Source organism: Paroedura picta, chromosome 7 (genome assembly GCF_049243985.1).
Source record: "Paroedura picta isolate Pp20150507F chromosome 7, Ppicta_v3.0, whole genome shotgun sequence".
In the NCBI taxonomy this organism is placed as follows: Eukaryota; Metazoa; Chordata; class Lepidosauria; order Squamata; family Gekkonidae; genus Paroedura; species Paroedura picta.
Genome location: NC_135375.1, coordinates 99,105,918 through 99,127,052, shown reverse-complemented (window position 1 = coordinate 99,127,052; position 21,135 = coordinate 99,105,918). Strand labels below are relative to the sequence as shown.

Below are 21,135 nucleotides of genomic sequence, written 5' to 3'. Positions count from 1 at the left end.
CTACCTTCATGACATGCAGTGTTTCTGGAAGAGATGAAGCCTACAAGTGTGTAGGGATGTACAAATTGGTACCAAGACACACACACAGAGGGGCTCTGGTATGTGTCTTAAATAGCTAGATCTGCATCTTCTGGTGAAGACTGGGTGCTGTAGCCCCTAAAACAATGTGATTGATAAAATTGTATGAGTATAATAAAGAAATCTAGAAGGCAGGTGATATTCTTGTCTGGTGTGGACAGAACATTGGGTAAGGTCCTGGAGGTTTCCCAGGACATGGACAATACTTGTGATTGCCATGGGTGGACCCTTTATAACAGTGGACCCCAACCTTTTTATCACCGGGGACCAGTCAACGCTTGACAGTTTTACTGGGGCTGGGGGGGGGGTAGTCCATAGGCGTGGTGAGAGGACGAAGCATGTAAGGGCTGTTCAGATTAGTAAACAAAATACCTACTTGGAATTGGCTAGGAGCTAAAAGGTTGGGTGTCTGTACAATTTAGAAAATAGGTTATAATATATATATATATAAACATTAATGTGCATAGCTTAATTAATTTAAGGCTAAAAACATACACAAACCCATAGGCCAAATATATATATATATACACCATACAATCTTGCAACTTAGATCAGATGCATTTTGACCTATATCGAGTCTTTCTCAAAGGTTTAATTTTTGATATATGCATTGATAAAATACAAAATACACAAAGTAGCATGACAAAATCAAATCAAAATGGATCAGATGGGAAATGTCCATTTATCAGATAATTGTAACCTTCATTCAGGATGCCAAGAAATTCTGATGTGTGCCCATGAAGTCAGCGCATGTAGTGCTGTGGCAACCCTGGGATTAGAGGACTGGAAATAGACTAGGTGTCATAAGAATGTTAATCATGACTAATGGAGTTCCATGGGTACCGCGGGAAGAAAGAAGCACATAAATGGTGATAAGATTAGTAACATTTCCAGGTGTGCCACTGACCTACAAATGGGCATTATTTCTATAGGGAGAGAAAAGTCAGTAGAGTACCCCTGGAGGTCCATTATGATATCACCTGACATTTCAGTACAAAGAAAATCAAGGCGTTGCTGTGCGCTGCTGAGGACCCTGAAGCCTGGAAGAGAACCCAACTGCACTAGTAGGGCATGCTCTAAAAATGATCTGATCAAAATGAACCTATTTTAAATCTTTGCCAACCTCCTGCTAGTGACTGGAGAGCTGGGATTATTAGTGATTTTCAAGCTATATAGATGAGTTCAGTTGGAGAATATGGCTGCTTTTGAAGGTGGGCTCTCTTTTATTATACCTTGATGAAGTCGCTTCCTTCCCTTGACTCTGCCCTTCCCCCCCCCCCAAAAAAAAATTCAGGCATTCTCAACACAATGGCATTTCTATGGGCAAGCCCCTTGTCCTCCTATTCTGCATTTCAACACTAGGGAAAAAGTACTTCTAGCATGCAGGGCAGTTGTAAGGATTATAAAGGCATGTGAACTGAAATAATAAATCCTTAGTACAATAAATACATTTCTCTCAGAATCTTGCTAATAGGATTCTCAGGTTTCCCACCAGTCACTAGTGACGGGTTTGGGTGGCCAGATCCAGCTTGGGAAACACCTGAAGATTAATGGATGGAGCCTAGAGAGGACAGGGAACTCAGTGAGATGCAAAGCCATAGAGTTGACTTTCCAAAACAGTAATTTTCTCCAGAAAAACTGATATCTGTAACCTGGAAATGAACTATAATTCCAGGGAATCCCCAGTCCCATGTGGAGGCTGGCATCCTGTTGGACTATACACCTGCTATACACCTGTTGGACTATGCATTGAATGAATAAAGAAATGTTATTTGTTTGTTAGCTTTTATGGAGTGAGTTAGGATATGCTCAAAGGTGAAAAGTCTGAGTCAACTGATTGAATAGACTTAAGTTTTCTTCAGTGTGCACATTCCTTCTCCCTGTTTGAAAAACAAACAAACAAACCTGTTGGAGCCCTGTCAGAAGGCAGCTGTACAAATGAACCTTGCAGTCTAGTCAGATAAGTTGTTACTTACATGTTTAATTCAAGGGTAATTCACTTCATACTTCATCAGTAAACTGTTTTAAAGTTACTCACCTATGATAGCATTTTTTTTCTGAATATAAACTCGTTACTCTGCCAAAATCCCGCACTGCATTGCAACGTAAGATCTGTGGCCACCCCACCAAGGGGCATCTGTCACTCCATGACAGGCCTGGATTCTCGATGACTGTTTTGCGGGTGAAGCGATAATTGAAAGCAGCCATTCCCAACCCTTATTTTTGGCCATGGCCTTTTAGAAGCACTTCTCTGGTTCCAGGCTCTGCTGTGGTAGGCTGGCCGGTCGCACAATGAGACGGGCTAAAAAAGGCCTAAGTGAGAAGTGACCAAACGACACTCAAAAGTACCTTGTCTTACATGTACTAGGGAACATATTACATCATTTATTTTTATTTCCCTTGAATGAGGTCGAACTTTCTAGTAATTAATGATGTCGTATCTGACAAAATGACATTCCATCAGTTCAGTTACCAGGACTCTGCATAAGCCCCCATTTTCCAGTCTGTGGCCCTCTTCAAATATACTGAAAACGAAAAAGGGTAGGGCGGGTCGTTTGGTTACGGCCCATTGTATTATCTGGGCATATTTTGAGCTACACCTAGCATTCCTGTATATTTTCCACTGACATTTCTACACCTTGTTAATTGACCTTTCCCACCGCGCAATAAAACGTCTACTTAGTACATTTTTATGGCAATATAATTTGTAGACCTTTCAGTCCGCACACGGCCCCGCTGAGGGCGGCTGCTTGAAAGGCTTGAAAGGGAGCCTGGCCCCAGGGCCGCGCGCACAGTCGCCGTTGGCGGGATCCCTCCCGCCGCTCCCGTCCGAAGGCCGAGCGAGGGCGCGAAGCGAAAGGCGGGTGACGGCGGCCTCCGCCCAGCGGGTGGCGCTGCAGCCTCCCTTCCCGGAAGCGCCCGGAGAGGGGCGAGCGGAATTGCGCAGCGTCGAGGCCGCCGCCATTACACGGTGCCGGAGCGGGCGGGCGGGCGAGCGGGAGGGAGACGGGGAGGGCCGGGAGAGAGAGGGGCCGGGGTCGGGGCCTCACTCGCTCGCGCGCTACCTCCGAGAGCCGTTGCGCCGAGAGGCCGTTGGGCCCGCCCCTCCCGCCGCCCGCCATCTTCCTTCTCCTCCCCTCGCGCCGGGTCGGAGCGCGCCGCCGCCGCCGCCCCGCGCGCCCTCCCTCCTTCCTTCCTTCCTTCCTTCCCCCTCCCTCCTTCCCCCCTGAGCGGACGGCGAGGGGCCGGCCGGCATGGAGGACAAGATCTTCACCAAGGAGCTGGACCAATGGATCGAGCAGCTCAACGAGTGCAAGCAGCTGAGCGAGAGCCAAGTGCGGAGCCTCTGCGAGAAGGTGGGCGAAGGGGGAGGCCCGCCTCGCCCTCTCTGTCTCCCGCGTGATGCTTCCCGTATCGTGTGCGTGGAGTTCCCAGCCTCCCGGTTGGGCCTGGAGACCTCCCACTGTCACCACCCGTGATCTCCATACCCTGGGGGGAATGGCTGCTTTGGAGGGGGGGGCTGTAGGGTAGGGGGGCCCACACTGGGGCTCCCCAAAGTCCATGGACTACAGTTACCATGAGCCCGTGCTGGCAGGGCCCCTAGGCCTAGGGAAGTGTCGCCCATGGACATCTGGAGAGCCCAGTTTGGCCACCCCTACTCTAGGGTGTTGTACTCTAAGAATAATAATCTTTGTTTTTCGATCCTGCCTTTCCAGTACAGGTCAGGACGGGTGAAGAACATCATGAAGCACTATAAACAGTAGTTTAGGTTAAAATAATATAATTTAATTGCCATATTGGTGGGGTGGCATTAAGGGGCTGCTGTCCCCCATCTCCCAGCGGTGGGGTCGGCACTTCTTGGTGGTGGTTTTATTTTGGGCCTCCACTGTTATTTGTTATTTCTTATTAAATTTATAACCCGCCCCTCTCAACAAGTCAGCCTGGGCCAGGTGGAGGTCCCTCCCCAAACCCTGGCCTTCCCAGGTTCTGTCTCCAAATTCTCCAGGTACTTCGCAACCCAGAGCTGGCAGCCCTAAGTGTGTGACTGATAGATTGTGTTCTCTCACAATCTACTTCTCTCACACACATGTATTTCTCTCAGGCGTATGATTTGTTTTATGTAGTGTGCTTCATATGCTGAATTTGTATCTCTTGTACATCTTGGTTTATATGCAGTGAGTTTTATACTTATGTTGCCTTTCCCATATTGTGTTCCATATATATAGGGTATCTCTCTTTTACATATGGTTTGTTTTGTACACAGGGTGTGTTTTTCCTCATCTGTTGTTGATTATATGCCCTTTTTCATCTGTTGTGTTCTATATACAGTGGATTTACTTCCATTTGTTTTGAGTGTTGTGTGTTTTTCTCATGTATTGTGTTTTATGTGTAATGTCTCTCTTTCATGTCTACTGTATATGCGTATTGTTTGTACGGACATGGACAATGACAGGTTCCAGCAGGCTCTTGATCCTCTCAAGATGCAGCTCTCAAAATGTATATGTAAACAATGGGTGTGTGCACAAAAACAGGAAGAGGTGTGAAATTTATTTTAGATAATGTCTTTGCTGCTGGCTTCATCAGGGGCATAATTGGGTTCCAAGGCAAGCTCTGTGAGCCACACTGACAGTTTCAAGGTGCTGAGGAGGAAGAGAATGGTCAGGGAATCAACTTAGAACAAGAAGCTTTTCACTACTCGAAGGAGTCCCAGAGCGGCCTACAAACACCTTTCCCTTCTTCTCCCTACAACAGACACCCTGTAAGGTTGGTGGGACTGAGAGAGCTCCAAGAGCTCTGCTCTGTGAGAACAGTTCTAAGAGAACTGTGATTAACCCAAGGTCACTCAGCAGGCTGCATGTGGAGGAGTGGGTGAAGTGAGCCCCTTCCCCAGATTAGAGTCCACTGCTCTTAACCACCAAACCATGCTGGCTGTCATAGAATGGAGAGGAGCTGAGAAGGGAGCAGAAATTCTAGGCAAGTGCTATTCCTCGAGTTGAGGCCAGGGGACATTAAGGGGTTGAGTCTGGTGCAGTGGCAGAATAAAATCTGGGCAAGCCAGGGTCAGATCCTTGCACTGCCAGTAAGCTTCGCCAATGATATCGTCTCAGTGTAACCCGCTTCTGAGAGTTGTTGTGAAGGTAAAATTAGGGAGGGAGAACCATATGCACTGCCCTGATCTTGGAGGAAGCGTGGGATAAAAGAATGGGCTCTACAAGCAGGCTGTATCTGTTGCTTTTTGTTACTTTCTAAGTTTTGAACATACGATCGAAAGGGGCTGGTTTTCTGCCTCAGACTGCCAGAAGCCTGGCCTTGGTTGTGCTTTTATGCTTTTAATTTTTTTACTGTCCTCAGTTTTGGAAGAATTACTCTTTAGTGCTTAAATTACCAACTTGTCTTGAGTGCCACAGCTGAAAGAAGGATACATGCAGTAAATAATTAATTGCCTTGACTTGGATGTCCCAGGCTAGCCCAATCTCATCACATCTCGGAAGCTAAGCAGGGTCATCCCTGGTTCGTACTCGAATGGGCGACCACTAAGAAAATCCAGGGTAGCTATGCAGAGGCAGGCAAAGGCAAATCACCTCTGGGTGTCCCTTGCCACATCCACTATGACTTGATGACAAGAAAAACAAATTGATGTAGCCTTCCTAAGGATTTTATCCCTTTTTGGCATCCTTAGAATTATTACCTTGGTGCTCAGACCGTGGTTTAAAATCCAGTTATTGAGAGCAGAAGTTGAAATGTTTTATGTTTCCAGATAATCTTGATTTAAACCCAATGCTGGTGGGTTGAAAGAACTTAACCTACCCAGTATTGTTCTATCTAGCATCTTGTTTAACCTGGCCTACTGTGTGCCAATGTAATACCTGCCCGGGCTGCAAATCTCTGGTTGTTGATGCTAACATGACATGCATAGAGACCCAGTTAAAACAAACCACGAGGTTCTTGTGTCCACCTACCATCATGTTTAAATGAGGCCATAGGTGGATGTATGGATTGGCTGAGGCCACACACAAGATAAGAGACTGGTCCAGCAGGGTGGACATCTGGAATTGGGGACCTTTCCATCTGAACTTGCTTATCTCTCATTCCTCATCAGTTGCCCATTTTAAGCACCAATTTAGGAGGACTCTATTCAGTAGTTGTGTTGCAGAAAGCTGCTTGGTACTGAGTCATGTCACTGGTCTCTTAAGGTCTGTTAATTAATCTTAATTAAATGGGGAGTTAGAAAGCAGGTTACTAAGGCCTAACCCAGTCTTTCTCAACTTCTAAACCATTGAGAAACCTTTGAAACACTCTTCAGGCTACGAGAAACCCCAGAAGTGGTGTGATTGTGCAGAATATGGTTGGGAAACAAGCATAGCTGTGCACATGCCCACCCGGGGCCACTCCCCTTCCCACCCCCTCTAGGACCATCGTTGGCCATTTTGGGAGGGGCGAGCGGGTCGACATGACCACTTATGGTCATATCACCTGACAATTAACAATTTTAAAAAGTGTGTTAAAAATTAATAATTCCCACACATTTGGGAAATCCTTCCAGGTCTGTCAAAGCCTCCCAAGGTTTTGTGAAGACCCTGGTTGAGAATGCCTGGCCTAACCTTATTGCAGTAATGTCAGTTAGATGAATCTGTATGAAAATATAATATTAAACCTAGGGATACTTTAATTGAACACTTGAAGCTGTCTTTTTATTGAATTAGACCTTTAGGCCGCTGGCAGGGGCTCATGGGAATTGTAGTTCATGAACATCTGGAAGACCACAGGTTGACTACCCCTGCCTTAGGCCATCAGGGTCAGTCGTGGCTACTCAGACTGGCAGCATCTCTTCAGGGACACAGACTAAGGTATTTTATATCATCTGGTCCTTTGAACAGGAAATACAGAAGATTTAACAGGGTACCTGCAAAGCAAATGCACTGCTGTTGAGCTATGGCCATTCCCTGCTGTAGGAGACAAAATCATATATGTCACTTTGTCTTTATTAAGTTTGGGGGCTAAAATTTACTGTATGTCTTTTTCCTTCAATGTATTCTCTACCTCCCTACCTATTTTGGTGTCATACTGATTGCGGAGCTAATTAAAACTTGTTCAGACATGCAATTCTAGCTTTAGAAAAATGTAGGTGAACTGAATCCATAATTCTTACCTGACTTATTATGAACAGCTTTTGAGACATAATCAGGTGTCAGCCCTTTTCTTCTGCCCACCCCAGTGGCTGAGGAAGATTAAACTAATTCACCGTGTTTACTTTGACTTAAAATCAAATCTAGTTCAAACAGATTGAAAACCTTATGTGGGAATTTTTTATATTGGAACAATCATTGTAAAACAGACAGTATTGCCTTTCTTTTACATTATTTAAGGGAGTAAAAACAACAACAAAAAGCCCCTGAAAACTGTTGACACAGTAATTTTAGAGCTGTGGGTGATATGCCCTGGTAGTCCACTCATCTAGTTCAACAGAATTCAATATGCCCCAAATGTCACTTGGGGGTGGTGATGGTGGTTTCTTTTCTATGTTTTTAAAGTTCAATATTGGTGATTGCACTGTTTCTTCCACCTTGCGAAAGGAGACATATTAGTAAAAATATTAACTTTGCTTTTGATTTGGCCTGCAAAGCTAGTCAGGTTGAATTAATTACTTGATTTTTAAAATGTGGATTATTTCATGTATTTGTGGTTTTATACCCCCCCTCTGCTTTGCAAATCAGGCCCTGTGCATGTACTCTCTCATGCATTTCCTACGAATAATCACCTCTCAAGTGTTGATTACAGTGGAAATGCCAAGCTTGCTTAGCAGTGTATTGTCAGTGGTGTCCATTCATTGTTAATTGTATGAAACAATGAATCGTTGAATGGAAGGGGAAAAAAAAATAAAGCCTGGACATTTTTCTAGAAGGGCTTCCGCCCCACAACCCCGAGTAACACAAAACTTTAAAGCGGCCTCCATTTCCATCTTGAATCTGCTGCAATCTGCAGATGAGGACAGGCAGGGGTTAAGAGTCTGCCCTTTCTCTGAAACGTTTCTCAGACGCTGCATAAGGGGGGGAAAGTTCTAATTTACAATATTGCATGATTTATTGCGACCGTGAGCTGGTCATAATAAGACACATTGCCTTAGTGGCACCAGATCCCACCCGACCCCTATTTATTGTACTGCCTGAGAACTGTGTGCAGGATTCCAACCTTAAACTGATAAATTATGTAGCTCTTTGTGTTTGTGTGACATCAGCACTGCAGACCTTGAGGTAACAGAAGAGGCCATATGGCTGAGCTGCCTCATTGGCAAAGGCGCTTCATCGATTACAGTCTAGAAATCTTTCGTTCTTGCTAGCCTGCTGCTCAGTTTCTTTCTCTTAAAGCAAGTGAAGCTCCCCAAGGAGGAGTGAATATTATCTGGGCCAATGACTGTTTTTAGAAGCATGAGGTGTTTGGGTCCTTAGTGGTTGCTCCTGTGCAGAACACATTTGTAATTGTTTCATGCAGTGCTCAGGAGTGATAACAGTATAGATACAGGTGCTGTGTTTTATTTCATTTGGTCAGGTGGGCCCTGTCCCGGATTCTTGCAGTAATTGGGGTAAATGGCATGGGGAAAAAAACCTTGAATGGGATTTTTAAGAGCGAATGGTGGTGAACTTTTCCAGCCCTGGCCCAACCTGGTGGAATGAGCTCCGGGAAGAGCTAAGGGCCCTGTCGGAGTTGTTAGCTTTCTGCAGGGCCTGTAAAATGGAGCTCTTCCGCCAGGCGTATGGTTGAGGCCAGAGTGGTATCTGGTGTTACCATCTGAGGATCTCTAAATTGAGGTCAGCTAGGTTCCTCGCTCTCAGGGATAGAGAGAGAGTTATTGAACCTTGCTGAACGGGAGAGGGATTTGGTATTTTATTCTTCGCCATTTTGCTATGCTATATTATATTTTGTATTAAGGGGTATTTTAGGGGATTTTATTATATTTTATTGATCTTGTAAACCGCCGCAAGACATTCGAGAACGGTTGCATATAAATATAAATCCTTATCCATTGTTCCTCTTAATATTTGTGAAACAGCTCTGGGGGTGGAGAATGTCCTGGCTGTCCGAGTTGGAATAGGACCCTCCCTGCCCTATTGTAACAAAAGCTTTGTGGCACTGATTGCCATAATTCCCATCTGGGAGTATGTGGATTAAGGGCCACCCATCAAGCCCACATCTGACTCAGCAGGATTGTAAGTGTAGCTCTGTTGTGCCCAGATGAAGGAAACTGGATCATCCCTGTCTGCTGCATGAGTTCTTGAATATGTGGGGTAGGCTTGAATATGCCGAAAGCCATTGTATTATGGCTTCAGATCTCACCTGCTGTTTTTTTTTCCTCTTCTTTCCTTAGGCTAAAGAGATACTTACAAAAGAATCAAATGTACAGGAAGTACGTTGTCCTGTTACAGTTTGTGGGGATGTCCACGGCCAGTTCCATGACCTTATGGAACTCTTTAGAATTGGTGGCAAGTCACCGGACACAAATTATCTCTTCATGGGCGATTATGTTGACAGAGGATACTACTCTGTAGAAACTGTGACTCTTCTTGTGGCATTAAAGGTAAGGTGTGTGGGTTGTGAAACAGAGGTCGGGGAAAGCAGAGTTCTTAGGATCCAAAAAATTGAGGGGGGAATCAAATCCCTTTTCTTGTATGTTTCTTCCTGTCCGTTTCTCAGTCCCTGTTGTTTTGTCTTCCCTACTTTATCCACCCACCTCCACCTTTTGCTCTCCTTTTCTCAGGGCCTTTCCTTTGTTAGTCCCAGAATGCCATCCATATTCATAGCTTTTTGTGTGTGGGATTTTTTTCTGTAAGTCTTATCATTTTATAGTGTGTTTTGGATTTGTCCGCCCCCCCCCCCCCCCCCGTGCACCAGTACATGGCACTGTTTTTCAGGTTTCCTGTATTCTGAGGCTATTGTTTAAAATTAGATATGATACTTTAGTATATGTTATGAGGAGAGACTGAAGAGTCGGGGACTTTTCAATTTAGAAAAAAGATTAAAGGTGGAAATGACGGGAAGCTTATAAAATTATGCATGAGGAAGAGAGAGTTGACAAAGAGAATTTTTTTTCTCCCTCTCCAAAAACGCTACAACTCAAGGGCATCAAGTAAAGCTGATGGGCAATAGGCTCAGGATAGACAAAAGGAAATTCTTCTCTACACAGAGAGCAATTAAATTGTGGAATTTGCTGCCAGAGGAGGTGCCAGTCTTTATTTACGGTCATTTAGACCAAAATTTTAGATGCACTACTATACAATAGCAGTTTGTGCCAGAGGAGGTAGTGATGGCCACAGAAATAGGTGGCTTTAAAAAGGGATTAGATCGATTCATGTAGCTACTAACCATGGTGACTGAGGGGAACCTCTATTTAGAGGCAATCAGCCTCTGAATCCTGGTACCAGGAGGCAACATCTGGGAAGGGCCTCAGCCTCTATGCCCTGTTGTTGGCCCTCTAGAACAAGTGTAGTCAAACTGCGGCCCTCCAGATGTCCAGCAAAGGCTGGCAGGGGCTCATGGGAATTGTAGTCCATGGGCATCTGGAGGGCCGCAATTTGACTACCCCTGCTCTAGAAGAACGGGTTGGCAACTGTATGAGGCAGGATGCTGGATTAGATGGACCACTGGTTTATCCAGCAGTTCTCTTCCCACACTCTTATGTTGTTTAAAGGTAAAGGTATCCCCTGTGCAAGCACCGAGTCATGTCTGACCCTTGGGGTGACGCCCTCTAGCGTTTTCATGGCAGACTCAATACGGGGTGGTTTGCCAGTGCCTTCCCCAGTCATTACCGTTTACCCCCCAGCAAGCTGGATACTCATTTTACCGACCTCGGAAGGATGGAAGGCTGAGTCAACCTTGAGCCGGCTGCTGGGATTGAACTCCCAACCTCATGGGCAAAGCTTTCAGGCAGCTGCCTTACCACTCTGCGCCACAAGACGCTCTTATGTTGTTTACTGGTGTGTTAATTCTGTATTATTTAAAATAGAACCCTTTGATGCAGTCCCATAATACTGGTTCACTCTCTCTGTTCAGGTGCGCTACCCTGAACGTATTACAATTCTGAGAGGCAACCATGAAAGCAGACAAATTACACAAGTATATGGCTTCTATGATGAATGTCTACGGAAATACGGCAATGCCAACGTTTGGAAATATTTCACGGATCTGTTTGATTATCTTCCTCTTACAGCTCTAGTAGATGGACAGGTAAGTTTCTGAAACAAGTTGGTTGTATGACATTGTGGCAGGCTTAAATTTGTGGCTGCTACCTGGAATCCCAGAGCTGAGTCAACATCCCCAATGTGCAGATTTCATTTTATCTACCGTATTTGCTGGCGTATAAGACGATTGGGCGTATAAGACGACCCCCCCAGTATTTCCACTCAAAATATAGAGTTTGTTACATTACATTACAGTACCTGTCATTGTCACCACTGTACGGCCGCAGCGTGACTGCAGCACCTCTGGCCTGCCCCTGCATCTCCCTGTGACCGGCACTAGTGTGCAAGTGCGCATGTGTGAGCTCTGCGTAGACAAGGGGTGGGCCGGAGCGCCGCTGCTTCCCGCTGAGCAGAACGGGCCGGTCATGCCGAAAAGGCTGGCACGCCTGTCTCGCTGCTGATGCTCATCGCAGCCTCACTGATGAACCGCTGCAGCCGTGCTGGATACTGTGCAATACTGGATGGTATGTAGAATGAGGTGGGCGGGCATCAGGAGGCCACTATGGGCAGCTATGTCTATCCCAACTGAAGTTCACCCAGCGTATAGGACAACCCCCCCACTTGGAGGCATGTTTTTCAGGGGGGGGGAAGTAGTCTTATACGCCAGCAAATAGTGTACGTATTTTTATACGTAAATTATTTTATTTTATTTATGTATTTGCGCATTTATTTATCGATTTATATACAGCCCCTCTTGGACTCATAACATAATAAAACAGTAACGGCAAGATCAGTTAACACTGAAATCAAACAATGCATTTTAAAACACTATTAAAACACTATTACTGGCACCAGTGGTTGTCACTGAGATTGGTAATGATGTTAACAATTCCTAAGGTTGATTAGACTGGGGAGGGAGGCCCAGTGTTTGGATGGTGCAGCTTCTCAGCTGGTGCCTCAGCCATAGGCATGATGGAAGAGCTCCGTCTTGCAGGCTCTGTGGAACTTGGCAAGTTTGTTTAGGGCCCTGATCTCCCCGGGGAGCTCATTCCACCAGGCAGGAGTGTTGAGGCCAGACGTGTTTAAGTGGTTGGAATTAATAGATCGTAATGCTCTTTGGGGCACGTATTAAGGGAGCCGTTCCCTCAGATTTGGATTATTTTGAATAAAAAGATCTCCCTTTTATTTTATTTATATACTGCCCTCCCCGAAAGGTTTTGTAACAATAACAACAATATAATGCTAATAACAAACATTGTAGAACGCTAGAATACTAGAAACATTGATTAACTGTACTGAGGCCCAGTGGTTTGGGCGGATCTGTAATGATTGTCGTCGGAGGGAGGCTTGGGGGCCCAGTGGGAAGCGGTGGTTTGGATCGGCCTCAACCAATTGCCTTGTGGAGGAGCTCCCTTTTGCAGGCCTTGTGGAACTGTTTGAGTTCCATCAGGGCCCTGATCTTCTCTGAGAGCTCGTTCTACAAGGTGGGGGCCAGGATGGAGAAAAGCTCTGGCCCTGGTTGAGGTCAAGCAGGCTTCCTTGGGGCCAGGGACCACCAGGAGGTTGGAGGTGGTAGAGAGCAAGACTTGCATTTAGTCATCAGGATGTCTTTGTATGTATTTCAGCTTTGCTCTTCTTTATTTGTGCTATTTCTATGCCACTTTTCTCCCCTAAAGCAGCTCAGAGGCAGATACCAAAATACAAACTACCAAGATTAACAACATTAAATGACTAAAATAAAGATTTCCCAGGCTGGTCCTGTCCAGCAAGGCTGCCTCCTGTAAGCTAGTAGCCATTCACCCCAGACACAGGCTTTTAGGGGGATTGCCCAGTCTGCATGACCATTGTATCAACTCGGTTACATATTTTATATTGTTATATGCTTCCTGCACGTAACTAAGCCATACGATAAATAAATACAGGCTATTAAAGGCCTGCCAAGAGGAGAAGATGGAACTCTGCTGCTGCTTCCTGGCTGCCAACAAAATTTTCCTCACTTTCCTCTCCCAATAATAGCTTGGATACACTTCAGGAATGAATACAGAAGGGTTTTCCTTCAATAGCTGTAGGAGATCACAGATACAGTAACAAATCTGCAGTAACTACTGTTGGAATAGGTAGTCCATGTGGAGTTGGTGCTCTTAGGAGTAGAATCTAATTTCAAGGCTAGAACATCAAATTCATCTTCAGCATTTGATGAACTTGCTGCTCTAATTAGTCCTACAAAAACATAGCTTTTTAAACAAAACCGGACAGACTAAACATTAAAAAGAAAGCTTGAACTGATTCAGGGAGTTAGCAAAGATCTTATTCTCTTTTCTAGAATTACATCGTTTTAAAGCTGTCAACTGCATCAGTGCTTCCCAAGCTAGTTTTTTTTGTTTAGTAATTATAAAAAATAAAAGCGTTGTGTTATATTCCTTTTTAATCTGAGGGCTTCCTTGTCTCGGGATGGGGGTGGGGGTAGGAATTGTAACACGGAAGCAGATTTAGAGGCAGAATTCTATCTCCTTTAGAGAGAGAAAGGCACCTCTTTATTTTCATCATACCTCATGAATTTTCTCTTGTTTTTCATTTCTACACAGATATTCTGTCTCCATGGAGGTCTTTCTCCATCTATAGATACACTGGATCATATCAGAGCTCTTGATCGTCTACAGGAAGTTCCACATGAGGTAATGTGAATGGAAAATGTATTCTTGCTTTTGTAGGTGTGATGTTGTGCTTTGAGCCCTTCCCTTCAAGGAAGGTAAATTTCAGCATAGAATTCAAGTTGTGAATTGTGTTTGTTTGACTAGAACAGCGGTTCTCAACCTGTTCTTCACTGCGACCCCAACTTCAGCAGCTGCAGCATAGGTGCGGGTGGCGTGTGCAGGTGGCGTGCACATGCGCACAACAATCGATGCATAGCCATTGCCATCCCTCCGCCTACTGCTGCCTCCACCTGCTGCTGCCACCACCCGCCTCCACATGCTGCTGCCCGCCGCCCACCGCCATCACCACTCGCGTTTGCCCCCGCTGCCAACCCCGGGAAGGGGCCAGGTGACCCCAAATGGGGTCCCGACCCCAGGGTTGAGAACCACTGGACTAGAACTAGGCCGGTCTTGTAGCTAGACAATAATATACACCTTCTAATGTGCAATTTATTATAACGCCTATTAAAAGAATGCGGAATCATTTTGTAGATTAGTTTGCATCATCAAACTCTGAATTAATCATCAAGATTAGTGATCTAGTTTGTTTGTACTTCTAAATCCTTTTAACACATACAGTCCTAAAAGTCTTTATTGCATCTTGACACAGATTATTCCTAGATGTAGTCCCAACTGATATTTTAAATTGTGTTTTTTATTGTGTTCTTTTATCGTTGTTTCACTTGGCTAATCTTCTAAATAGATCATGGGCATGGGCATCAGTAAGAGCTTTAGAACAGTAGCACGTAAACTTATAATGAAAAGACTGCCATTTTCATGTAATATTCATTTTTGCCCCATAAGTCTTCCTTTTGACAACTCCCAGACAGCTCCTGCTCAGAGTGCGCATGACAGGGTTGTTGTGCATGCCATGTAGAGATCTCCATCCTCAGAACAATACAGTGAGAACCACATGGACTGCACTGTGGAAGAAAGTCATATGTACTTTGCCTGTAGGTGTCCTGTGAAGTCAGGTCTTAGGCCTAGCTGGGTATGATAAGACCACAACTCCAAAGGCCGAATTCCAGTCGGTCTTACCTAATGACTGGAAAGCACTTTGCACTGGAGCCTGCAAGAAACTTCCTGTTTGGTTAATAATTTCTAATTAGCTGCTGACCAAACGGGTGGGAAGAAGCCTGGAAAAGCTTTCAGAGTTGCTTAAAGAAATTGGAAAAGACCAGTGTAATACACATGCTGAACTTCTAGTATTCCATTGTTTTGGGTGCAGATTGCTGTGGCTATGCTGAAATCCTTTGCATTGGAAGCAGAGGGAACTAGTTCAGTTTTGTTTCTGAAGCCCTTATGATGAGTGCGCTAGGAATGTGCCTCCTTGGTGCCACTGAACAATTAGTGTTCCTAAGGCTAAGCTTTTGTGTCCCAACAGTGACATTAATTAGATGAGCAAGAGAAGGGCTTGCCCTCTGTTCTTGCAGAGAGCGCTGGTGTGGCATGGTGGTTATGGAAGCTAGCCAGGTGACCTTGGGCCAGTCACATTCAGCCTAGTCCACCATACAGGATTGCTGTGAGGATAAAATGGAGAAGAGAATGATGTAAGCTGCTTTGGGTCCCCCTTCAGTAGATGAGTGGGTACAAATGAAGTAAATAAACAAAGGACTCCTGGGCCTCATGGTGCACCCATGCAGAGCTCCAGTAGTTCCCTGACCCCAGATTAGGAACACATTTTGTAGTGGTTTGAGGATAATCATTGGTACAGTTTTCCTGTTACCTGAAATGTGACGTGGTCTGTAAGCAGTACACTCAAACCATATAGTTGTAGACTCTAACCAAGCTAGATTTGGAAGGTCTATGACAAAGGGATGACGATATCAATCAAAGCTTATGAGATGAGTCATTGTGGAATTCCGAGCTTGTGCATTTGCTTTTAAAGTGGGCCATTTAAATCTAGCATTGTTTATTATTATTATGATTACGATTACAATTATTATTAGGATGTATTGCCCGCCACTCTCGGCAGAGCCTAGTTTTGAATGCAAGAGCTGATTGTGCATGATTTTGACCGGTAATGTGAGGCCAAAAAAAATCTGTTTTGATATCTTTCTATTGAAAATAATTAGTAATATAGGTACACAATGGTAATTAAAACAGCCACTTGAAAGTTCAAATTCACAATAATCTAGGGCAGCTGTCCCCAACCCCTGGTCCAGGGACCGGTCCAGGTCTGTGGATAAGTCGGCAACAGGCTGTGGCTCCTCCTCGTCCTCCTCCCTGGCTGCTGCCTCAGGGGCTCAGCCACTCTGCCGCCAGCTCACCTTTGGTGCTCTCTGGCCGCTGCCATGGCTGGGGCTTCCCCTTGGCATAGCACTGTGCAGCTGCTGCTGGCAGCACCCCCCAGTGGCCAGCGGAAAGTCAGGGGCGCCAGCGGGAAAGCAAGTGGTGCAGAGGCTCAGGCGGCAAAAGACTACCCCCCCCCCGGGCCTCCGTAAAATTGTCGAGCATTGACCAGTCCCAGGTGATAAAAAGGTTGGGGGCCACTGGTCTAGGGGACCACAGTGGCCTAATGAGTAGCAGTTTGGTCTGCCTAAAATTAGTACAAAGTGCCTTAATTTAAAAATTTTAAATACAGGATGTGTGTCCTATTGTCTGCAATTTAAAAAATATTTAACTTGAAAATTAAGATTTAAATATGGTTGAATACAGTATTTAAAAGCGCATTTCTTTTTTTGTGTTATGAAATACATTCTAATCACACTTGGAATATGGGGGGCGGAATTTGATACACCGTGTGAAATTATTGTTATTTAAAAGTTTAGTTTACTAAATAAGTCTACACTAAAAACTGGTGGAAAGTAAAATCTTGAAACGTGAGATTGGCAGAACATTTCTGGATATACTGCTTGATGCAAGTGATTTTAGCTCCTTACGGCAGGTCTGATCCCCCCCCCCCCCAATTGCTGACACAGCTTCTATATTATGTAAAATGGACTTGTAAAAAAATGGATGTAAAAATCTTGTTTACTTTTCAGGTGATTTTTTCACTTCCTTTGGGGAGGGGAGTCTGATTTATTTCTCCGTCCTTCTTTGGCAGGGCCCAATGTGTGATCTCTTGTGGTCTGATCCAGATGATCGTGGTGGCTGGGGGATATCGCCACGTGGTGCTGGCTACACATTTGGCCAAGATATTTCTGAAACATTTAACCACGCCAATGGCCTCACGTTGGTGTCTCGTGCTCATCAACTCGTAATGGAGGTAAACATCCTTCTGTGGTTTAGCTAGATGCGAAAGAAAGACTCTTAAAGAAAACAGTTCCCTTTAGGTGTTGGTTTTGTGTGCAGTGACTCAGCATCTGGCATCTAAAATGTTTTTTAAAATAGCTCATACCTAAACAAAACAACTATGGTGAAGGTGCTTGTGTGTTCCTGTTGTCCCCCCCCCCCACCCCCAAGCTGTTCTTTCAACCTCTAGAAATATTGCTGTGGTCGTGGGATGCTGAATGGACAGCTATGAGAATCAAAGGCTGTAGTGGGAAAGAGGGTAAGCCCCCCATAATTGATGCTGCACTAATGGAATAAGGTTGACGTCATCCCCATTCCCTCTCCTTGCTACATTCCTCTAACCCACACAGATTTTTTATCCTGTGACCCCAGAAATATCTTCTTCGAAAAGGGTTTAGGGGAAGAGAACCGTGGGAAAATTGTGACTCTTCTGGTGGTTGGTTGGGTATAGGCCATTGTATTTGCCTTAGAAAAAGCGCCTCTTGTGGCGCAGAGTGGTAAGGCAGCAGGCATGCAGTCTGAAAGCTCTGCCCATGAGGCTGGGAGTTCAATCCCAGCAGCCGGCTCAAGGTTGACTCAGCCTTCCATCCTTCCGAGGTCGGTAAAATGAGTACCCAGCTTGCTGGGGGGTAAACGTTAATGACTGGGGGAAGGCACTAGCAAACCACCCCATATTGAGTCTGCCATGAAAACGCTGGAGGGCATCACCCCAAGAGTCAGACATGACAGTGCTTGCACAATGGATACCTTTACCTTTATTTGCCTTAGAAGTTTGTGTTTTTTATTATATCTCTAGAAATGATGTGTTGCGTAGTCCTGTAATACAGTGGTCCGCAACCTTTATTAGGGATGTTTCTCGCGGCGGGGGGGGGGCGGCTTGGTGCCGGGGCCTTCGTGGCCCAGCATAATACATATGTGTATTTTGCCTCTCATTAAAATTGACCCAGAATTAGTCAGTGGGCCAAATGACAAATAGGTCTGTCGATAATGTTTGGCAGGTAATTTCATTGAGTGAGGCTATCTCGAAAGTATGTTTCTCAGCCTTTTACTATTACACAGCCTAAAAATCCTATTTGTCACAACATCAAAATTCATCTCGGGAATGGATCTGTCTGGCAAGAGGTATGATTATGCCACATTTCAGAATGGCTGACCTGTGGCAGGTCAGACACTTGGCTTTTATGTCAGTGTTCTCATGTTTCTTTTTTAATATATATAAATATTCAAGTCCGGAGGTCTTAAGCGAGTGTTGTGCTTGAAATCACTTTAAGAAGAAATAAAATAAGTGATTAGTATCAGCCTCTTTGTCATATCTCAAATAAACATTTGAACATAATAAAATTAATTAGAGGGGTATTTTTAAAGAATTCTTTCCATTCTTACTTTGAAACAACTTGTCTTATGGTAATGGCAATTTTGTGAGGGATGAAGCAAGATTCTAAAGTGTTTTTGATCCAGTCGTGTATTTAAGACTCATGAAATTCCTTTCCTCCCCCCCCCCCCAATGCAGGGTTACAACTGGTGCCACGATCGGAATGTGGTCACCATTTTCAGTGCACCTAATTACTGCTACCGTTGTGGGAACCAGGCTGCTATCATGGAACTAGATGACACTTTAAAATATTCCTTGTAAGAAAACTTATTTTGTTTCATTTGGTATTGGGGCTGGGTAATCTTTTTCCTTTTTCTCTCATATATTATATATTATAAATATAATAAATATAAATATATTTTAAAAATAAGATTATATTCTTCAGGCAGAAAACACTTTGTAGGGTTTAAAGACCATGGATCTAGAAGGGGAGAGAACATTCACATATTCTCTCCTCCCCGGGCGGGACTTTATTTGGGCAGATACTTTGCATTGGGAGGGGAGGCAGGATCTAATTAAAAATGTGGCTATGGTCAGTAAAGGATAAGTGAAAGAATTGCATGGCAACACTGCTATCATAGCTTTGGTTGGGCAAGGTTGTTAAAATTGAAGCTTGCATGTTTAGTTTGCCTGATCAATCTAATTGAAATTAGTGATTCCCCTGTTCACCAATTAATTATTAAGGCAATAAAGTTTGGGCAGGATTTTAAAGTTAGTATTTCAATCCTGTATATATATGTTTGGGTTACAAGGTTAGGAAGTAATATTGACCAAAGCCAGCTTTGAAGATTTCTTACTGTACATATTCCTGTTTCCCGTCGACTTTTTTAGCCTCATAAAACTGTGAAATATAGCACACCTAGTAAGACACTTCTTTTCCATTTCTTTCATGCTTGTGCATCAGATTTGCTGAGCCTGGTTCTCTTGGTTTGCTGTCCTGTGTCCTATGACAGTCCAAACAATTGGCTTTTGTTGATATTCTCATGTTTTATGAACTTTTTTTGTCCACCCATAATTCCTGATCTTTAAATTTCAATTCAGTTACAAATTCCCAGAATATTTTGTGGGTCTTTGTGCTCATATATAAGATTTCACACTCCCTCCTGTACCTAATGATGTGATCTTTAAGAACATAAGAGCCCTGCTGGTCAAGAGCAGTGGCCCAGCATCCTTTCTCAGACTTGCCAAGCCCAGTTGTTGGCTTGCTGTCATGTAGCTAGCTAAGATGGGAAGGGCCACGTATGCAGTAGTGGGTGTCCTTTAGAAACATTAACGAAAACATGCTTGAATGCAAAGCATAATTCTTTTTCTCCCCTCCCCCTTCCCTACAGCCTTCAATTTGATCCAGCACCTCGCCGTGGAGAGCCTCATGTTACTCGGCGTACCCCAGATTATTTCCTATAATCATCTTTTCTCCAATCTGGCCTTGATCAGAAGAAAATACTTGGCATTTTTGGGGGGAGAGGGGGAGGAGCAGCATTTTCTGTGATTTGGTTGGGGTCAGCATAAAAGCCTCTTCATGGACCAAACTGTGCCAGAATGAGGACGACAAGCTTTGAGCACAACTTACAAAGACTGACTTCAACACACTAACCAATCCTAGATCAGCCAGTTCGCCTGCTGTATTCTGTAGTCATTGTTCTTCTGGATGGTTCAGAGAGAGAGAAAAAAAAGGTAACTAACACCCATCTCCCTTTCATGCTTATGTGTACATTTTAGTTGTAGTGTTTAACTGGCATGTTATTAACATTTTGAAGTTTAAGGAAAATGCACAAACTAACTTGCCTCTTCTCTTATTGCCCTCTATTTTATTGACATAAGTAACTTAACTGGAGAAAAAAAAAAGATTCCTCTTCGGAGTATGTTGTCATAAAAGCTTTTCACTCCATTTAAGATAGATGACTGTTCTGTGTTGATCCTACTTTTTTTTTCTGTATATTTGTCATGAAAGTGCTTGCATCTTCTTTGATGTATTTGAACAAATAAACCTACAAATCATTAATCCAATCAGTGGGAAATCCTGGAATAGAATAATTTGTCACGCAGATGTTATCAGGAAGTGATCAGCTGTCAAAATATTACTCATTTTCTTTGCATTAAATGTGTAATAAAAGCTTCCCTCAGCGCTGGGAACACCTCCTCTGTTTGTTTAACAGGACACAATGGTAGCAAAAGAATGTCCCTGTCACTCTTAGCTGTTTCTTTTATACCTGTAAAACTTGAAAGTTAAGTTTCTTAACACTGCTTTCTGCTAAACTTGCAAATGCCATCAAGATTTTCTAGAAATCAGGATATGATGACATATCAGGGCATGGAAATGAGCTAATGTTGCCTGAGTGGACCTTTCAGTTAAAGCTGCAGTTCATATTTAAACATGTTCAGGTGTCTCAATTACAGCAACTGGTTGCACTCCTAGGACAGCATAGGGTTGAATGTGTGAAATCCAGCCATTTTATTCCAGTAAACTTTTCCTCTCAAAGACCCCTCAGTCATTATTTTTCAAACAAAGCATGTTTTATCCATTAAAGCCGCAACAATGTTCTTGGAAACCTGTGGGTGATGCCTAGTAAACTAGAGCAAGCTT

The 21,135-nt window shown here is 44.1% G+C and overlaps 1 protein-coding gene across 1 annotated transcript; it reads left to right on the top strand.

The window, feature by feature from the left end:
* Positions 1-3,026: 3,026 nt before the first annotated feature.
* Positions 3,027-20,684, top strand: PPP2CB (protein phosphatase 2 catalytic subunit beta). The gene is made up of 7 exons (XM_077345617.1): positions 3,027-3,434; positions 9,443-9,652; positions 11,125-11,298; positions 13,838-13,927; positions 16,992-17,153; positions 18,690-18,808; positions 19,883-20,684. Exons 1-7 carry the CDS (start codon positions 3,333-3,335, stop codon positions 19,953-19,955), a joined length of 930 nt encoding a protein of 309 aa, XP_077201732.1. The 5' UTR covers positions 3,027-3,332; the 3' UTR covers positions 19,956-20,684.
* The last annotated feature ends 451 nt before the right edge of the window (positions 20,685-21,135 follow it).

Bases quoted from the DNA above. Each gene is read 5' to 3' on its own strand.
- PPP2CB (XM_077345617.1), top strand. From the start codon at position 3,333: ATGGAGGACAAGATCTTCACCAAGGAGCTGGACCAATGGATCGAGCAG. The intron at 13,928-16,991 runs GTAATGTGAATG...CTTCTTTGGCAG, and splicing joins TACAGGAAGTTCCACATGAG to GGCCCAATGTGTGATCTCTT. The intron at 17,154-18,689 runs GTAAACATCCTT...CCCCCAATGCAG, and splicing joins CTCATCAACTCGTAATGGAG to GGTTACAACTGGTGCCACGA.